This window comes from Lepidochelys olivacea, assembly GCF_965140295.1.
Source record: "Lepidochelys olivacea isolate rLepOli2 genome assembly, chromosome: 2".
Classification (NCBI taxonomy): domain Eukaryota; kingdom Metazoa; phylum Chordata; order Testudines; family Cheloniidae; genus Lepidochelys; species Lepidochelys olivacea.
Window position 1 is genome coordinate 176,535,620 of NC_140412.1, and position 18,403 is coordinate 176,554,022.

General features: G+C 43.4%; 2 protein-coding genes across 5 annotated transcripts in view; one reads left to right on the forward strand and one right to left on the reverse strand.

Moving 5' to 3' along the window:
- The window catches only part of BLVRA (biliverdin reductase A), a gene marked incomplete at its 5' end in the record, with an annotated part of 57,917 nt that extends 50,898 nt beyond the window's left edge, over positions 1-7,019 (reverse strand). Inside the window, one exon of the mRNA XM_084619087.1 lies at positions 6,957-7,019. Within this exon, the coding sequence (XP_084475213.1) occupies positions 6,957-7,019 (63 nt within the window). The remainder of the gene's footprint in view (positions 1-6,956) is intronic.
- Positions 6,644-18,403, forward strand: part of COA1 (cytochrome c oxidase assembly factor 1) — a 67,927-nt gene continuing 56,167 nt past the window's right edge. For 3 of the 4 annotated variants that reach the window (XM_084619091.1, XM_084619090.1, XM_084619092.1), the window contains exon 1: positions 6,644-6,880. The gene's annotated coding sequence lies outside the window, so the exon portion shown is untranslated. The remainder of the gene's footprint in view (positions 6,881-18,403) is intronic. The other variant, XM_084619089.1, reaches the window with a different exon arrangement.

Consider the following 18,403-nt stretch of genomic DNA (forward strand, 5'->3'; position numbering starts at 1 on the left):
CCCGTGCAAAGCCAGGTGAGCCCTGCAATGCCTGGCCCAGGCGGGCACACACTACAGTAGCCTGGGGCAAGCCTAGCTCTGCAATGCCTCACTCAGTCTGCATCTGCAGAACCTGTGCTTGCCCACCCTAGGCAGTGGTGCCAGTCCACGGGCACCTGAGCCAAGCCAGCAGTGCTATTGCTGGGATGTCACAACCTATGAAACTGCAAACCCAGTTCAGCCTAGCTCTGCCTGGCTCAGGCTGGCATGTTCCACAGAAACCTATTCCTAGGATAGGCATGGGACAAAACCTCTCAGTATAACTAGATGGGGGAGGGAAGACTTTACTTCTCTTTTCTTTCCTTTTCTACGGAAACTGCTTCTCATCCACCATCAGCTGTCCCTCACATTCCTACTGTCACCCTCCCCTCACCAACCGGCCTCTCATTTCTTTTCTGCTGAGTTAACTCAAATGTTGCCCTCATCCTGTCTACACACAATTAAAGCCTCTCATCTGAGTTTATTGGTCCTTTCAACCCCCCGCCAGCCTGGGGCTGTAGGCTAATGCCCAGCTGCTGCTTTCACTGGGGCTAGTAACCCACCCACTTTGCACTGAGGATCCAGGCTAAATGTCAGATGGCTATAAAAGCTCCAAATGCCAAACACCAATAGTTGGATTCTAAATGCCATGGAATTTCCTGAGTTCAACCGTCTATTCTCTGCTTCTGCTGAATGGTTTCCATGTTTTGTATTAATATTTACAGGACTACACGGGCCCTTAGGTCCAGATCCTCAAAGTATTTAGGCACCCAACTCTGAAATCAATGGAATTTAGGTGCCTAAACACTTTTGAGGATCTGAACCATGACTACAGAGTTTTAGCTAAGGGCCAAATTCTGTTCTTGTTAACCCCAGTGTCCAGTAAATCTGGAGTAACTCCACGTAAGTTAGTGGAAGCAGTAGAGGTAATGTACTTTGAGTTTCTCCATGCGCTCAGAAATATGATTGCAACTTTAGTTTCCTGAAGGACTGTGTTTTGAAATCATGCAGGAGGGATCGGGGACCATTTTAATGCTCAAAAGAGCATGATAAACTTGCCTTCTTTTCTACTTCTCCTTTTTTTATCTTTTCTTACCAGAGACTAGTTGGGCCTCCCTTATCTCTTTTGCCAGCTAAGCTTTAAATGTGCTCTTCTGGAGCCATGCCTTCTAAACCACTTAACTCAGGCAAAACTCCCTTTGTATAAAGGGGGCCTGGTCTAAACAGTTTTTGTAGTGATATGCTGGTTAGGGTGTGATATTTTTTTCCGGAGCTAGTTAAACCAATACAACTCCTAGTGTCAGTGCAGTTATATCAGTATGTAAGTGCCCTATACCAGTATAACTTATTCCCATTTCTATACCAAAATAAGCCATGCTTATTTAAGCACCTTTTATATCAGTATAATGGTGTCCAAACTAGGGGGATTGTATAACTAACTCTACCAGTATTGTTAAAGAAGTGCAACTTTGTGCATAGATAAGCTCAAGAGCTTCAGGCTCTCACCCATTGTCTGTGATCGAGCAGAGGAACAGTTTCCAATAGGACAGATTATCTCCAGCTCTTTCCAGCCCTCATGCATTTTTCATTGTTTTCTATCTCACTGGTTTGTCATTTTTCTTGTTCGCCTGGCTTTCTTGTTCTTCTCCTCCCACTCATTGTTCCCTTTCCTTTCCCTCCAAGCCCTGTGGTTGTTGTAAGTCCTTGCAAGCCTCGGGTGTGTTAATCAACTCTCTGGCAGTAACTAGTGACCCTCTCATTCTGTGATACCCTCTGTCTGCAACAACAGAGTAGTATTGTAAAAAGCTGTGATCACTATTGAAGTGATTAGGATTTGACTGACACCTGCAATCCTTGCAGGGCCTGCAGTTTAGGTTACAGCTGTTGGAGGCCTCTCAATGGAGAAAACTTGTCATCATGTCCTAGAGATGTCAACAAGCTGTCAAACACAGGTACCATTAAACTAAATAGAACACCACACCAGAAACAGAAGTTACAACTGAAATATATAACAAGAATTCGGCAACCAGCTATATGAGGTAAGAAAGTGGCTCTGTAAGAAGAGTTTAAAAATACTTGAATCACTTCATAAACAGCCTGGTGGCAATTACAATTATGTGACAAAGATCTAAAAATGCATGATGCAATAAGTAGTAGCAAGGGAGGATGCTTGGAAATGTCTGGAGTAGTAGTCATCTTACTTCAGAAAAATAAAGCTTGTTGCCACCTCAGATTCATGATTTCACAATCCTCCTCTATAGTAATTAGAACACCACAGTCTGAATTCTGATCAGACTGTAAAAGTTGCTTCACAGTTACAGTGGTGAAACAGATGAAGATAAATTTGGATTTAAAACATGGATGGGCAAAGGGTAGAGATAAATAAGGCCCCATTCTTGCAGACATTTTTGCACCTGCTTAACTTGACTATTGTAAACAGTCTTATTGACTTCAAACATTCATAGTAGTAAAGTTAAGTACTGTAAGTGCATAAATGTATGTGGGATAGGCACTTACGATTGGATCTGAACCTTCATTTGGAATTTAATGGTCTTTTTGGAGATTTGAAAAAGTTTGGAGATCTTTTGTTAAAAAGAAGATTCCCCTTGTAACAGGTCACTAGTTCCTAAGTGCCCCTTTTTGGCCTGGGGTTACTCTGCAGCACCCTGCCTAACTTTCCATTTCTGCTCAGGGCCCCTTGAAAAGCTCACACAGTCTAGATATTTGAAACATTCCCTTCTGCGGTCCAATACATGAAATCCTGAACATCCCTTTCTCAAGATGGGGCCAGATCCTCCTCCCTGAGGGTCTGTCTCTTTTAGTGCTTCTCACAACGGAAGGAGCCCAAGCTAATTGTTTCACAGATGGGGCTGGTGATCCTATATCCTCCTAAAAGGGCCAGCCACTCTGTGATGTTCCCATTTTTGCATGTTTCTGGTTCTGGGGGTTCTGGCCAGGAAAAGTAATAAAATACCGTGGAAACACCTGTTCTCAGGAGTTTTTGAGATCTGTTTAGACTTAGGAAGTTCTGATACTTTTTAAATACTTGTCTGAACAGACTTGGTCCTAGGTTTAAAATGCTTGCTTTGAAATGAAGGATTGTTGTATGTACTCAGTTACTTTTTCTCCATGTGAGTGTAATATATTTTACTGTACCTATTTTGCATAAAGGCCAGAACCAGCCACTAGTGAAGAATATGGTTACCCACTTATTTAAGGGCCTATAAGGACCTCCTCTGTTGGTTTCCAGATGTAGTTCAATATATTTATTTTAATCTATGAAGCCCTACGTATTTGGGATTTGGCTACTTAAAAACGGTATCTTCTTTTATGTGCCACGATGACAGCAGATATTAATGAAGATCCCTTGATGGACCTTAGAATTGGACATCCAGAGGCTGGTAGTTGTCATGATATATGGAATCACAGTTTGGTTAAACAGGAGGCAGTTATTAAAGCCATAACTGGAACTCAAACTGTGCATTTGTCTTTGTCTCCCTTGTCTTGTTTAGCAGAGATTAAATCCTGACTGGAAGTCTGTATTTGCTCACAGAGACAGGCAGTTTCCCACAGGCCCAGATCCACTTAAGTGTTGTGACACACAGTGTCACAATGCCTATTTAGAAAATCACAGGAACAACGTTGCTATCCACAAAGCCTGAGTTAGGTGCCTAGGCTCCCTCTACAATGGATGGGGAGAGATAGGCACCTTAAAATAAGATCCACAAAAGCCAGCGCCCTAAACAAGGAGCTGTCCAAGCTAGCCAGTGGGAAATGCCAATGAGAAGGGCGTGCCCTGAGCCCCACCCCTGTCACAGAGCTGGGTACCTAAGCCCAGGCTGCCTCCTTTTGCTTGTGATTCACAGCCAGGAATCTCTTTCCTGAAGTCAGATGGTTTAGGTGCCTAAGTTATTTCTTGTGGGAAAGCAAGAAGCACCTCTCTCACACCACACCAAATAGCTACAGGACGAGGAGGAGGAGAGTGCTGCCACCAGGACCCACCTTATAACATTTAGTTCAATTGTTACATTACTTGCCTAGGATGGGGAAGACCTAGGTTCAATTCCCCCCTCTGCCTGAGGTGTGAGAAATGATTTGAACAGGGGGTCTCCCACTTCTCAGAAATGTGCACTAACCTTTGAGCTATGGAATAGTCTAATCAAATGTGGCACTCCCTCAGTCTCTCCCCTTAAAGCTCTTCTAGTTTGGATTAAATACTTAAAGAGTCATTGGGCCAGAGTGAGAGAACATGCAAGAGAAAGACTTATACTATAGCTGGGTGATTAAGACACCCACTCCCACAGAAGTCCCCCTGCTCCAATGATTTATCCAAAGTGGAATCACCTCTTCCTCCTCCTGTGGAAGGATTTTGAAAGGCACCTAGTGTGGTAGCATGTTCTGAGCATGCCTACTAGATCGAGCCTAGCAAGGAAGATAGGTATTTGCCTGACTGTCTTTCCTCCTGTTCATGGATTAAGTTAGAGCTTAGGTGGGAGATGTGTGTTTAGGTGGCTCGAGCAAGACAGCAGAACACACGCTAAAAGGCAGACACTTAGGCACGCAGGAGAACTTTTACACTGGAAATGTAGGCATTGAATGAGGAGTCTTCAGTGTTAGCCAGCAGCTGAGCAGGAGCTTTGTGAATTGTAGTAGAGCCTAAAACTGGGACTTATGTGCCTAAGCAACTTTGTGGATCTGGGCCACAGTGGCTGAATACCATACTGCAAGTAAACACCATTACAAATAGCAGGTGATCTCTGTGGAGGGTTCTTGGACTAGTGAATTGTCTCCTGCTATTCTGTTGACCTTCAGGGCAGTTTAATTTTATTTAAACTCTGCATCTTTGGCAGAGGGACAGTGAGTATGCAGAGAGGAAATCAAAAACATTCTGTAACTGTGGCTTATATACGTAGTATGTAAACATTGATTAATGCTGGAACGCAAGTAGAAAACCAGCAGGCTGAGGGCCTGTAAGGTGGCTTAGGATAACGAATCAAGACCTAGGCTGAGGCTTGACATGAGCAATGATCGGCATGTGATGTCAAAACCAAAAGATAAAGTGCAGTAAGCCAGCTGACTGGTATGAAGTAAGAGACTGCAAAAATGGGTTATAAGTATTTTTAAGGAATTTGTGTAACTGAAATTTACAAGTATTAACTGCAATAATGCTATAGAAACTGATTAAGGTGACCAGACAGCAAATGTGAAAAATCAGGATGGGGGTAGAGGGTAATAGGAGCCTATATAAGAAAAAAACCCCAAAATCGGGACTGTCCTATAAAATCAGGACATCTGGTCACGCTAAAACTGATTGGTGTCAATGCTAATGATTGTGACATAAATGCATAAATGTACCTATCAAAGTGGGGAACCTAAACAAAGTGGGGTATGGAAGTTCAAATAAGGAAAAGGGGATCAAACCCATTATGAATATGCATAAGATGAAGTGGGCATTAGCGAAACATAATATAAAAGATGTTCTCTGGCCTAACTGTGGTGAGAGACACCATGGCAATGTCCACCTACTGTCTCTCTGGTATTGCCACAAAGGATGGTGTGAGTAGTTTGGTATTGTTTCTATCTTCTTTGCCAGATGGCAGTGTGTGTTACTGTTTGGCTGGCTAATAAAGGGTTTAATCACAGAAAGAGCAGTAATTTGTGTTTGTTCCATTTGTGCACCTTTAGGTCCTCAGTTTGGTTACAAGCTCTCTACTGTAGCCAACCAAGCAGCTGACCCCTCAGAAACCACCGTATTATAATGTATATCTAACCCTGCAAGATCAATAGATTAGGCTACATAACCTATATATCTCCTTGCTTTTTGAGCTGATGGAAGGAAAAGAGAATAAGCAGGAGCCTAGTATCGCTACACATATTATGTCATCTCAGTTTGCACCTACTGTCAATTTTTCTTCACTTGTCAAGTTTCAGTTTTTAAAAAGATAGGTTAGTCGTTTAGAAGTCCCAACAGAAATATGGGAAGATACAAAGCCCAGAATTGGTTAACTTTCCAAAATTAATTCTTCTGACTGCAGGGTTTTTAATTGCAACAGATTGGGGGTTCCTATGAACACTGAACTCTGTCCAGAAATTCCAAAAATACGTTGAATATCTCAGCCTAACCCAATGAACCTAAAAACTAACCCAATAAAATCCATACCATAAATGCACTGTTACGGAATCTAGCCACCACGTATTGTGTGGTTGTTCTCTCATGCTGTGACAATAATTTGACTGAGGGGGAGTTTAAAAACACAGGAGGAGATTGCTTCAAAGGAGACATTCATCTACACAGTACAATCTTCTTCCCTCCTCCCTAAGCAGAGAGAGCCTGCCATGCACACAGCAAAATCCTCCTCCGTCTAACTCACCGCTAAAGATAGGGAACAGACGGACAGACGTGTACCAAAATCTCATCCCCTCCCCAGGGCAGAAAGTATAACACGGGGAGGGGGAGGATCCCACCTTCAGTCCCGGGGGGGGGGGGGTGTGAGACTGACACAGCAAAAATTCCCATCTCGTGCCTAGAATGGGGAGGGGCTGTGACTAAGCAAAGCCCCTTCGCCCTCCATGTGGAGTTTCAAAGGTTCACACCCCCCCCCCGGACTGCTCACGCTCCTTCCCCAGCAGCTTAGAGGCTGGGGGAGCCGCAGCCGGCGGTTCTGTACCGCGGCTCCCTTCCCAGGCGGAGTCCAGCGGGCTGCAAAGTGCCCCCCCCCCCCCCGCCGCTTGCCTGTGCGCCCTGCAGCGGAGCCCCACCAATAAAGTTATTGTTTCTGCTGCCCAGTTACAATATGGCGGCTCCCAGGGAGGAAGCGTGAATCTCTCCTGCCTGCTTCGGCTTCCTGCTGCAGTCGTGCCTGTAAGTCGCAGAGCAGCCCCCACGGGCCCCACAGCGTCTGAGGCACGCGAGTGCATGGGGTGGGGGGAGGACTAACCCCTGGAGCAAGGAGGCTTTTGGGGACTCCTCCTGAGGGGAGTGGGGCTTGCCCACTCGCCATGCTGGTCGCCCGCGTGTATACAGGGAGGAAGCGGCGCGGTCTGGTTTGAGCGTGATGTATCCGTTTTAAAACAAGGTTGAATCCGTGCGTCTGGAGGCAGCCCAGAGCTGCTGCTGCTGCTGCTGCTGCCCAAGACTCTAGGTTGATGGGAAGAACAGAGAGTCTTACTTACGCACACACACAGACTGCTGAGTCCCAGGTTGTGGGGACAATTTGAACGAGTCTGGACAAATGAGTAAATATCTTTCTGAGACGCACAGCCAAATCTTTGCTCCCCCACTGAGTGAGGGATTAGCTCTGCCAAAAGGAAGGGAGGCTCTCCTCCCAAATCTGTGAGATCTGGCACTTCTCTATTGGGGATTAAGGCAGTGTCTTTCTTTCCAATGAATTGGGGAGTCAGTTGTGCATAGCACTTTCCACTCGCTAGAAATCTCCCTCCTTCAGATTGCCCCTGCACTTTAAGGCCAGCATTAGGTGTGCAAAATTATGAGACAGGCTGAACTCCTTACTCACTTTCATTACCCACACCCCCAGTGCATTATATTGATTCTTTCCCTCTCATTTAATTATGTTTTAAATTTAAATATTGAGAAAATATTAATTAAAAGTTGTGCTGTTTACCTGTGCTCATGCTGCTTTTTAGTCTCCTTCATACTAGTAAATGCTGAAATACTTAATTTAAAAATGAAAGTGAAAAGTATTTAAGGGCTTACAGCAATGTGAATGGGAAGTGTGTTGTTCCTAAATGGAGATTTCTTTGTTGCATTAAGAGGAAAACCTTGGCATTGTTCAAGAGAAATTAGGCTTTTTATAAAAAGGGGATTATTTAAAAAAAAAGATGGTAAATTGTGATAATTTAACTGGGATATAGAAGTGGCATCAAAATAAGAAACATAATTGTAATAGAAGAGTCCTACGTTCCCTAGAAGCAATTAGTCTAGCATTTTGAGAGCATAAGGCAGTACAATATTTTTTTTAAAGTAATTCAACATTAAGGTTCCCAGGACAATCTTAATTTTTTTTTTAAAAAATAAACCTTGCTTATGGTGTTGATTTTTAGAAGGTAACTATTAAGCAAAAAAACCTATCACGCTATGGTCCTTTGTTAAATTAAAAATGGACACCCAAGGAACCAAAAATACTGAAGTGGGCATAAAGGTCCAAATCTCACACAAGTTTTACACTGTTGTAACTTCACTGATTTTATTGTAATGGCTCCTGATTTACAGTGGTGTGGGTGGAGATTCAGGGTCTTGGAATATATTTTTCTGTTATATTGTGAAAATGATTTTCTTTCTGAAAATTTCCAGTGAAAAATGGGGAGAATGACTGTTTAATTTGATCCACCTCATTATAAACCCCAGCGTGACCACTAGAGGGGGATTTCTACTGCCAATCCAAAACTGACCATTTTTCTGCTGCAAGTTTAATCTTTTAAAGCCTGGTATACATCATACGTAAGCTACTACAATGTCCATCCTTAGGTGCAAAGGTTTACTTCCTTTCTTCCTAACCTATTGAGTCTTTTCTTTCTCTTGCTGTTGCTCCTCCCCATTTTAACTTTAAAATCTCTCAAAAGCAAAGCTATGTTTTCACGTCATACATGGTGGTGACACAGAAACATGAAAACCCCCTGCATTTTTCTCTTATGTGCATTTTAAGAAAAAAACCTTTCCCATTGTTTAGCTTCTTCTGCTTTGCTTTTTCTGTTTTATTTACTTGTTTAGTGTGCATATTGCTTGTTCAATGATCACAGCATGTTATTTTTCTAGTGGTCTTTTTGATAAATACTAATTTCAGCTTTTAAAATCTGTCACATTACATTAACTTAGTACAGTAACAGCTTAAATGGTTGCATTTATTTCCTAACTGGAAATCCTCTTGAGATATCTATGTATGTATAGATGGAGGTGAAAAGGTTAGAGGAGCTTAATAAATTTCATTTTTTTGGTTAGACAAACTCTTTTTTGGAATATTGTGTATTAAAAGAAATAAATGTGGAAGATAGAGATAAGAAGCTTTCAGGATTAGAAGCAAAATAAAACCCTTCATCAGAATTTATAGCTTTTTCTAATTTCCTGTTGCAGTGCTGGAGTTGCTCAAAGAGGTTGCATGGGTAATTACTGTATGTATTATTTCATAATTCATATCCCTCTCTAGAAGCAGAACATGTCATTTTAACAGAGTAGTTCACCATTTATATTAAATAAGTCTGTGATTTATATCTAGGAATGTCAGTTAGAATGGCCTAGAAATAGATTTTAGCAGCAGCCTTCAGGAGTCCATAGTAATCATCCAGTGGATGACAAAGCAAAAGATGTACAAACAGCAAAATAACATTTGTAACTTTAAGAACAAAAAAAGCCAACAACCAAAACAAAACCTCATTATCGGAGGAGCAAATATTAAATCATCTATGGCAGGGGTTCTCAATCTCTTTCTTTCTGAGGGCTCCCCACCTCATTCTATAAAAACTCCATGGCCCAGCTGTGCCCCAACAATTGTTTTTCTGCATATAAAAGCCAGGGCTGGTGTTAGGGGGTAGCCAGCAGGGCAATTGCCCGGGGCATCACACCACAGGGGCCACTGTGAAGCTAAGTTGCTCAGGCTTTGGCTTCAGCCCCTTGTGGTGGGGCTTGGTACCCAGAGCTGCAGTCCCATGCAGCAGGACTTTGGCTTTCTGCCCTGGGCCCTAGCGAGTCTAATGCTGTCCGTGCTTGGCAGATCCTCTGAAATCTGCTCATGGCCACTGATCTATGGTACATCTAAAAAGACCTGTTGTTTGTTGAGAATTGTGGCATGTATAGTCAATTTACTAGCCTGTTTTAAAGACACATTTTCTGTACAGGTTATTGTAGCAATAGAAGGGCTGGGCAAATTAGTCCAAAAAGATTTCTGTGATTATTTTAAATTAGATCATTGCAACGTTGTTCCTGCCTCATATGTTCACTTTTCACAAACTTCCGGTTGATAAAGTTCTACTCGCCTGAATGTTCTAGTAAAGGTGTTTTTCAAAACAATAGGACAAATGCTGTCATACCTCTTAAGAGATACAGCACAGAAAGCACAGGGCCAGGAGGAGACAGTGGCTTTACGTTTGCACCACCCCAATTCTGGCCTCCCGCATAAGGCAGAGCAGCCCTGAGGGCTGATAACTGCAGCAGTATTTGGTTCCTGTTTTCTCTGCAGTTATCTTGAGTTATAACTTGATTGTTGTCCCTAATTTGAGACCCTTGAGTACAGTGATTCCCTTAACTCAAGGTGGCTGGCCGGTTGAGGTGCATAGACTATAAATAAGGTTAAAATTTTGTCATGATTATTTTTAGTAAAAGTCACAGACAGGTCACGGGCAATAAACAAAAATTCATGGAAACCGTGACTTGTTTGTGACTTTTGCTGCTGCACCTCAATGGTTTCCCCTGCCACCGTGGTGGCTGGGAGCTGTAGGGTTCCCCTTTTCCCGCAGCAGCTGGGAGCTGCGGGGTGGGCTCCACCCACAGCGGCTGAGAGCTGCAGGGTGACCATATTTCCCAAAGAGAAAATGGGACACCCCTACCCGTTCGCCCAAGGCGCCACCCCTCCCCCACAGCACAAGGCTGTCTCCCATTGCTGGAACCCTGAAGAGAGCTCCCTCAGGAGGCTGTTTCCTGTTGTTGGAACTTTGCAGGGGGCCCTCCCTCCTGGCAGCTCCAGTCCCTCAGCCGGCCCCTGGGGCTGAAGCAGAGAATGTCACGCAGGTCTCTGTAAGTCACGGATTCTGTGACTTCCATGACCTCCATGACCTAAACATAGCCTTAGCTATAAAGTTCAAGTTATGACTTCATCAGCTGCTAACACAATCAATCTAGGTAGCTCAAGTGTTATTTCAGAGTGTGGTTGTTGGCACTTGAGCTAGGCTAACTCAACAGGAGTAACTCGAGTGTAGATAACTCTAGTTCACTCTGCAGTGAAGACAAACCCTTAGAGAAACTCTTAGGATTGCTCTAATATATGGCAGCTCTCCCTTTGCTGCATCTTGGAATCTCCTCTAGTGCTCAGCACTACACCTTGATCTTACCCTGATTTGTCTTCAGCCCTGCATGCAGCGTACCACCTAGACCAAGGCCTATATTTGCTCTAAATTGCTCCTGTGTCAAGAGAACTTTTTCTCAGTCTGTAGTGGGCTGTTTAGTCTGCCCAAGTGGCATAGAAGAGCTCGGGTCAGAATCACCTGTGTGTGTGAATATGGGATCCAGAAGTGCTTGCAGGTTCATCCCCAGTTGGGGAACAAAAATATGATGTGACTTATATAACCAATCTCAGCTAGTAACTACAGCTGCACTAAACTGTTTCATGAGCAATCTATAGTTTAAGAAGTATGTATAACTTTGAATAACCAGTACATTCAAGGAAATAGTGAGCTGTTCATATACTGACTACAATAAGAAAGAGGTTGAATTATTTATCAGTTTATTCACTCAGCCCTAATCATTATTTCATTCTGATCAGACTTGTGAATACTTGCCTGTTAGAGGTGTAAACTGGCAGCATTTAATTTTTGAGGTATGTGTGTAATTTGGAATTGGTTTAAAAAATAGTTTCTCAGGAGTGGCTTTCCTCTTGGCAAATTCTCTGTCCTCTGTGCCCATGTATGTAACTTTACTAATTCAGACAAGGCTTAGACTAAATTAGTGTTACATTATCTTAATCTATTTTCCACTGTGAGCAAATTGTAGCAGTGTTGCCTGTTTGCACCATGAGCTTTTGTTTTTATTATTCTTTGTTTCTGGAATGTATCCTATATTTAGAACTACTTTGACTGCATGATAGAGAACATTGTTTTTTATTAATGTTATGTGTTTGTTACATATTCTGTATAATATACACACAATCTGGTTTCTTTATAAAAGGGTAAACTATTGGATGTTTGGTATCAAACACCATAATTTATTATTATTGCCTGCAATGTGCTAGGTGCTGTACAAACATTAAAGTACAGTCCCAGCCTCTGGCATTCATTAGTAGAATGACTACATAGTAATCTACAGTTGCCACTATATTATTGTCTTTTCAGACTGATTGTTTCTGGTATTTATCTTTATGTGGTTACTGTTACTGCAGAAACAAATACTTTATCTGTCTATAATCAGGTATGCCATAAGGTGCTCAGCTGTCCTAATGATAACAGGCCAAGAAAATGGATAGACAGACAGGAGGTTGAAACATTTGTGGCTGTTTCTGCTTTGTAGAACAATTTTGTAAACTCCTTCCAGTAATTTCTAATCTCTGAGACTGGGTATCCTCCATGTCCCCTCGTACCACCCTGGCATCCCCCCAGCAGTAGCCCCTCCTTTTTCTGCCCATCTATATTCCCCTACCTCCCCCCACACCTTTTTTTTTTTTTTTTTTAAACTCTCTGTTTTGCCCACTCACCAGAAGCCTATAGACCCCTTGTGGCTGAGCACCATGGAGACAGGAAAAAAGCAGGCTAAGGCAGAAGGCTGCTGCCTAATCCTGTATTCCATCCATATCTGTCTACATTTAGGACCACCGTTGGAGCAGGTAGGGGCTTTCAAAGGGCTTCCTGCTACTTTACTTACAGTCTTTGAAGTATATATGCAGTAAGGGGGGAGGTAAAGATGAGGCCAGGTAGATTCCTTCCTATTGTTACACATCTTGCAGAATTGTCTGGCACACCCACACTCAGGAGAAAATATCTCCCAGGAGCTGAAACACTGCCCTAAACCAGCTGGAATGTCACAGTGTTAGTGTAGACACAGTTGTTTTACTGGCAGTTTAGGAATAGTGTCAATCATAGTATTTAAAAAGGGTAAATAGGGTCACCCAAGTAACCACAGGCCAGTTAGTCTGCCCTCAAAGTCCTGGGCAAATCATGGTTAAGCTGATATGGGATGAAATGAGTAAAGAATAAAAGGATGGCAGCATAATTAATGCCAATCAACATAGTATGAAGGACAGTAGGTCTTGTCACACTAACTTAGTTTTTTTGATGAGAACACAAATGTAGTAGATAAAGGTAACTCTGCTGATATAATAATCTTCTGTACGGCATTTGACTTAGTCTCTGTCTTCCTTGCTGAGTTCGATCTAGTAAGCATGCTCAGAACTTAGTCCTACTTCTTGATCAGCCAATTGCTCAGACAAACAAGTTTGTTTACACTTACAGGAAATAATACTGCCTGCTTCTTATTTACAATGTCACCTGAAAGTGAGAACAGGTGTTCCCATGCCACCTTTGTAGCTGGCGGTGCAATGTATTTATGTGCCAGATATGCTAAACATTTGTATGCCCCTTCATGCTTTGACCACCATTCCAGAGAACATGCTGAACAAGAAGTAGACTGAGTTGACCTGTAATTTTACATTGTTTTGTTTGAGTCCAGTAATGTACAATAAATAAATGTTACATTTGTAAATTGCACTTTCACGATTAAGAGATTATACTATGGTACTTGTATGAGGTGAAATGAAAAATACTATTTATTTTGTTTTTTACAGTTCAAAAATTTGTAATCAAAATAATATAAAGTGAGCACTGTACACTTTGTATTATGTTTGTAATTGAAATCAATATATTTGAAAATGTAGAAGACATCCGAAAATATTTAAATCAATGGTATTCTATTGTTTAACAGTGTGATTAACTGTGATTAATTGTGATTTTTTTCTTAATCTTGCGATTAATCATGATTAATTTTTTTAATTGTTTAATAGCCCTAGTCTGAAGTAAATAGGATGCAATTTAGTAGGGACAAATGCAAAGTACTCCACTTAGGAAGGAACAAGCAGTTGCACGCATACAAAAAGGGGAATGACTGCCTAGGAAGGAGTACTGCACAAAGGGATCTGGGGGTCATAGTGGATCACAAGCTAAATATGAGTCAACAGTGTAACATAGTTGCAATAAAAGCAAACATCATTCTGGGATGTATTAGCAGGAGTGTTGTAAGCAAGACATGAAGTAATTCTTTCGCTGTACTCTGCACTGATTAGGCCTCAACTGGAGTATTGTGTCCAGTTCTGGGTGGCAAATTTCAGGAAAGATGTGGTCAAATTGGAGAAAGTCCAGAAAAAAGCAACAAAAATGATTAAAGGTCTAGAAAAAATGACCTATGAGGAAAGGGTTTGAAAAAATTGGGTTTGTTTAATCGGGAGAAGAGCAGACTGAGAGGGGACATAACAGTTTTCAAGTACATAAAAGGTTGTTACAAAGAGGAGGGAGAAAAATTGTTCTCCTTAACCTCTGAGGAGAGGACAAGAAGCAATGAACTTAAATTGCCGCAAGGGTGGTTTTGGTTGGACATTAGGAAAAACTTCCTAACTGTCAGGGTGGTTAAGCACTGGAATAAATTGCCTAGGGAGGTTGTGGAATCTCCATCATTGGAGATTTTTAAGTGCAGATTAGACAAATGCTTGTCAGAGATGGTCTAGATCAGGGGTTCTCACCCTTTTTCTTTCTGAAGTCCCCCACAACATGGTATAAAGACTCCAGGGCCCGGTGGGGGTGGGGGTGGAGACTTGGGCATAGGTGTAATTTGACTTCTGTTCTGGGAAGGCAGGGGCCAGTGGGGCTCAAGCCAGCTCTGCAGGGAGGGAGCGCCACCTCCACCCTCTAACTCACCTCAGCAGGCCACCCATCTGGGTTGTTGGGGTGGGGAACCAAAAATTATAACTCAAAGGTAGGGGGGTTCAGCTCAGAAAGTTTGAAAACAGCTCAGGGTGCAGGCAGAGGGGTAGCTAGGGGCTGTGTGTGGGCAGGGGGGTTGCTCAGGGTGCAGGAAAAGTGATACTAGGGGCTGTGTGCAGGTGGGAGGGAGCTCAGGGTGCAGGGAGAGAGTAGCTAGGGGTTGAATGTGGGCAGGGGGGAGCTGGGGCTGTATGCAGGCAGGAAGGGTAGCTCAGGGTGCAGGGAGGGGGTAGCTAGGGGCTGTATGTCGGTAGGGGGGTAGCTCAGGGTGCAGAGAAGAGGGTAGCTAGGGCCTGTGTGCTGGGAGGGCTCCCCTTCCTGTTCCCCAAGGGCTCTGACAGCGACGGAGCTGGGTCACCCCGCCCAGGTGGCTCTTACCGACTGTGTGAGCAAAGGGGGCTGAGAGCTGAGGAGCAGCTTTTTCCCCCTGCACCAGCAGGAGACGAAGGAACGCTGCAGCTGCCTGCTCCCTGGCACCAGCCAGAGCAGCAGTCGTCCCGCACTGCCCAGCTCTGGCTTCCCGCCTCCAGCCTGGCCCGGCTGGGGGAGAGAAGGAGTGGAGGGAGAGTGGGGTTTGGAGTTGCCCTGGGACTGCCCTGCTCTTGCACTGTAGTTTTGGGGAGAGGGAGGCAACACTTTTGTGTCCCCCCCAACTCTGCCCATGGGCTCAGGGCTTCTGCCGAGTGGGGAGCACCTGGACTCGGGGCTCCAGAATTCAGCCCTGCTGCTCCCGGCTTCAGCCCCGTTGCGTGTGCTGAGGATTGGGGCTTCAAGCCCGCTGCTCCTGGCTTCAGCCCTGCGGAAGGTGCTGGGGTTCGGGCTCTGGGTTTTAGCTACTGGGCCCTGCGGCCCCCCTGAAAGGGTTTGCGGACTCCCAGGGAGCCACACACCCCTTGTTGAGAAACACTGGTCTAGATAATATGTAGTCCTGCTGTGAGTGCAGGGGCCTGGACTAGATGACCTCTTGAAGTCCCTTCCTATGATTCTATAGTTCAGCTTGCCTGGTTGCTAAGTCAGATTGGTATGCCCAAGGGGACCATGACTCCATGATAAGACTGTTATAGTGCTTTAGGAGTACACACTTGTTACTGGGTTGGTGAGATCTAAGTATAGACTATACAACCAGTTTGGGGTTTCTGCCCTGCTTTTTGACAGTTTGGTCTGACTTTGGCACTTGGTGGTTGTGAGTCACTTCTGACAGAATGACAACTTAACTTTTATAGTGAGAACAAGACTGTTTATTTAACAAAGAACATAGATTGAAATGATACCAAGTAGGATGAATGGAAACAAAGGGTTTCATATAAAATAAAATGGTAACATTCCTTCTAAAGCTTGAACTAACAAGATATCCTCTTGTCTGCTAAGGTGCTGCTGCCCCGAAGTCCTTTTCACAGTGTTTTGCAACCAGGATGGCTGAGACCCTCCTTCCATCAGATCAAGCCTGCTGGCAACTTGCCTACCCAGATGTAAGATGCCAGGGCATCTTTTTACACTCCTAGATATATTAAACAAGTCCTTTGTTCTTTGCCTATAAACAGACCACCCCCCCCTCCACTCTACGCTGTTCACCTCTTCTTGTTCATTTCATCTCATCTCTAGAAGTCCCCGCAATCTCTTCGTTAGCGTTTGACTCTGTATGCAAATAGACTCTCATTGTAAGACATACAATGGTCAGCCAGGGAGATAAAGCTCTCCCGTCTCCTGTCTAGTGGAATCAGTCCTAAGGCAGGTCACCTCTGGGTGACCTGCCCTTTACGATGAGGCCCTGAGAACATAATTTCCAATATATACATACCTATCTCCTTATGTATTATCCACACAAACATTTCACAAAGATAACAATGGCCAGATTTTCAGTAGAAACATTACATGAGGCACTCTGGTGAACTAGAATGTAAATACCTGACCCAGAGGATCCTTATGAGCCTTTGCACCCCTGCACTCTCTGCCAGTTGGCTTCAAGAGGTCTTTGAGACACAGTAAAGTATCCTGTTTTTTGGCAGCAGCCAAAAAAACGATGCTCCAGAGGAAGGCAAAATACCCTTCCTAATCTGGTTGCCTACAATACACCTGTTGATGGGAGAAATAAGGTTTCTCCAAGATCCCTGCAGTGACCAACTTATAAAACTTGACTTATGAGATTTGACTGCATCTCTAATACTTAAGGCAGAGTCAACTTTACATTTTATCATGCATGGTGATGAGTTATATACCGTATATGGATGCAATAGTAAAGACAAAAATGCATGCATTGTTCTTTGGCTAGGAGTTCTATGATCTAATTCAATCAAACCAACAAGTTTGCATAGTTCTTTGTGTTCTGCAGCATCTAGCATCAGTATTCCAAGGCTGGAAACATCCATTGCAATATCATTGCAATAAATGTGGTGGTTTCAGTTTATTTGGGTGTTTTTTTTAAAAAATAGGAAAAATTACGCTACTGCTGTAAAGAGACATAGTAAAGCTGGTGGATCCAAATTATAACCATCCACTGTGTTTTAGATCAAATTAAACTAGCAGTTGCTGAGGCCAAGGACTTAACACGATTCAAAAAAGCGGTTGGACATTAATATGGATATCAAGAATACACAGAGTTATAATTAATACTGATGATAAATTCTGGAAGGGATATTAAACCTTATGCCTCAGGGCTTACTCCACTCTAAATATTAGCAATGAAGAGGGGACTTAATTGGGGTGTGAGGGGGTCTGCTGCAGGTTTCTTATGCCTTCCTCTGAAGCATCTAGTGCTGACCACTGTCAAGAGGCCAGGATACTGGACGGATCTGGTCTGGTCCAGTATGGCAATGCCTGTGTGCCTATGAAATTTACTTTCCTTTTCTTTGTCTAGCTCTCCAACTGCAACCCACCCCATTATCAGTACACACATGGAAAATAAAGAGATCGTGCAAGTTAGACACCTTTCCATTCCAGCTTACCCTAATGACACAGACTCGCTGGCTTGTAATGGAATTTAGGGTGGTGTAACTTACATGCTGAAGAGCAAAAACAGAATAAAATAAAATTAAAAAATTGCTTTTCTTGTTATACTTCTCTCACGCCAGATTGTGTTCCCTTAGAGTACGCCTACACTGCGATAGAAGCCCCGTGGCACAGCCGCAGCTGGCCTGGGTCAGATGATCCAGGCTTGAGGGGCTAAAAATTGCTCTGTAGACCTTCGGGCTTGGGCTGGAGGGTCTTGCAAGGGTAGAGGGTCCAAGATCTTGGCTCCAGACCAAGCCTGAACGTCTACACAGCAATTTGTCAGCCCTGGAGCCTGACCCCCCAGTCACCTGACCCGAGCCAGCTGCAGGTTTGTTATCCCCATGTAGACACACCCTAGACTCACTCAGGTGCTGTGACCCAAATTCACATGTAATGGAAAAGGGGTGGGGGAAATGTGAATGCACATTGGTAACTGTATAAATGAGTGACTAAATCTAAGGGTGTGTGAGTATGTATACGTTACACAAGCAGATCACTTTAGCCTTTTAGACTAGCCTCTGAATTTGATCCTTACTTCTCACAGCAATAGAGCAAAGAGAGAAAAACCTGTTCCGTTGTGGTGTTAGGGTTTTTTTTTTTTTTGGGGTGGGGGGGAGGTATTATTCTCAGTAAAAGGACCTGATCTTGTTCCCATTGAAATCAGTGGAAATTTGGCTAATAGCTTCAATAAGAGCAGGACTGGGGCATT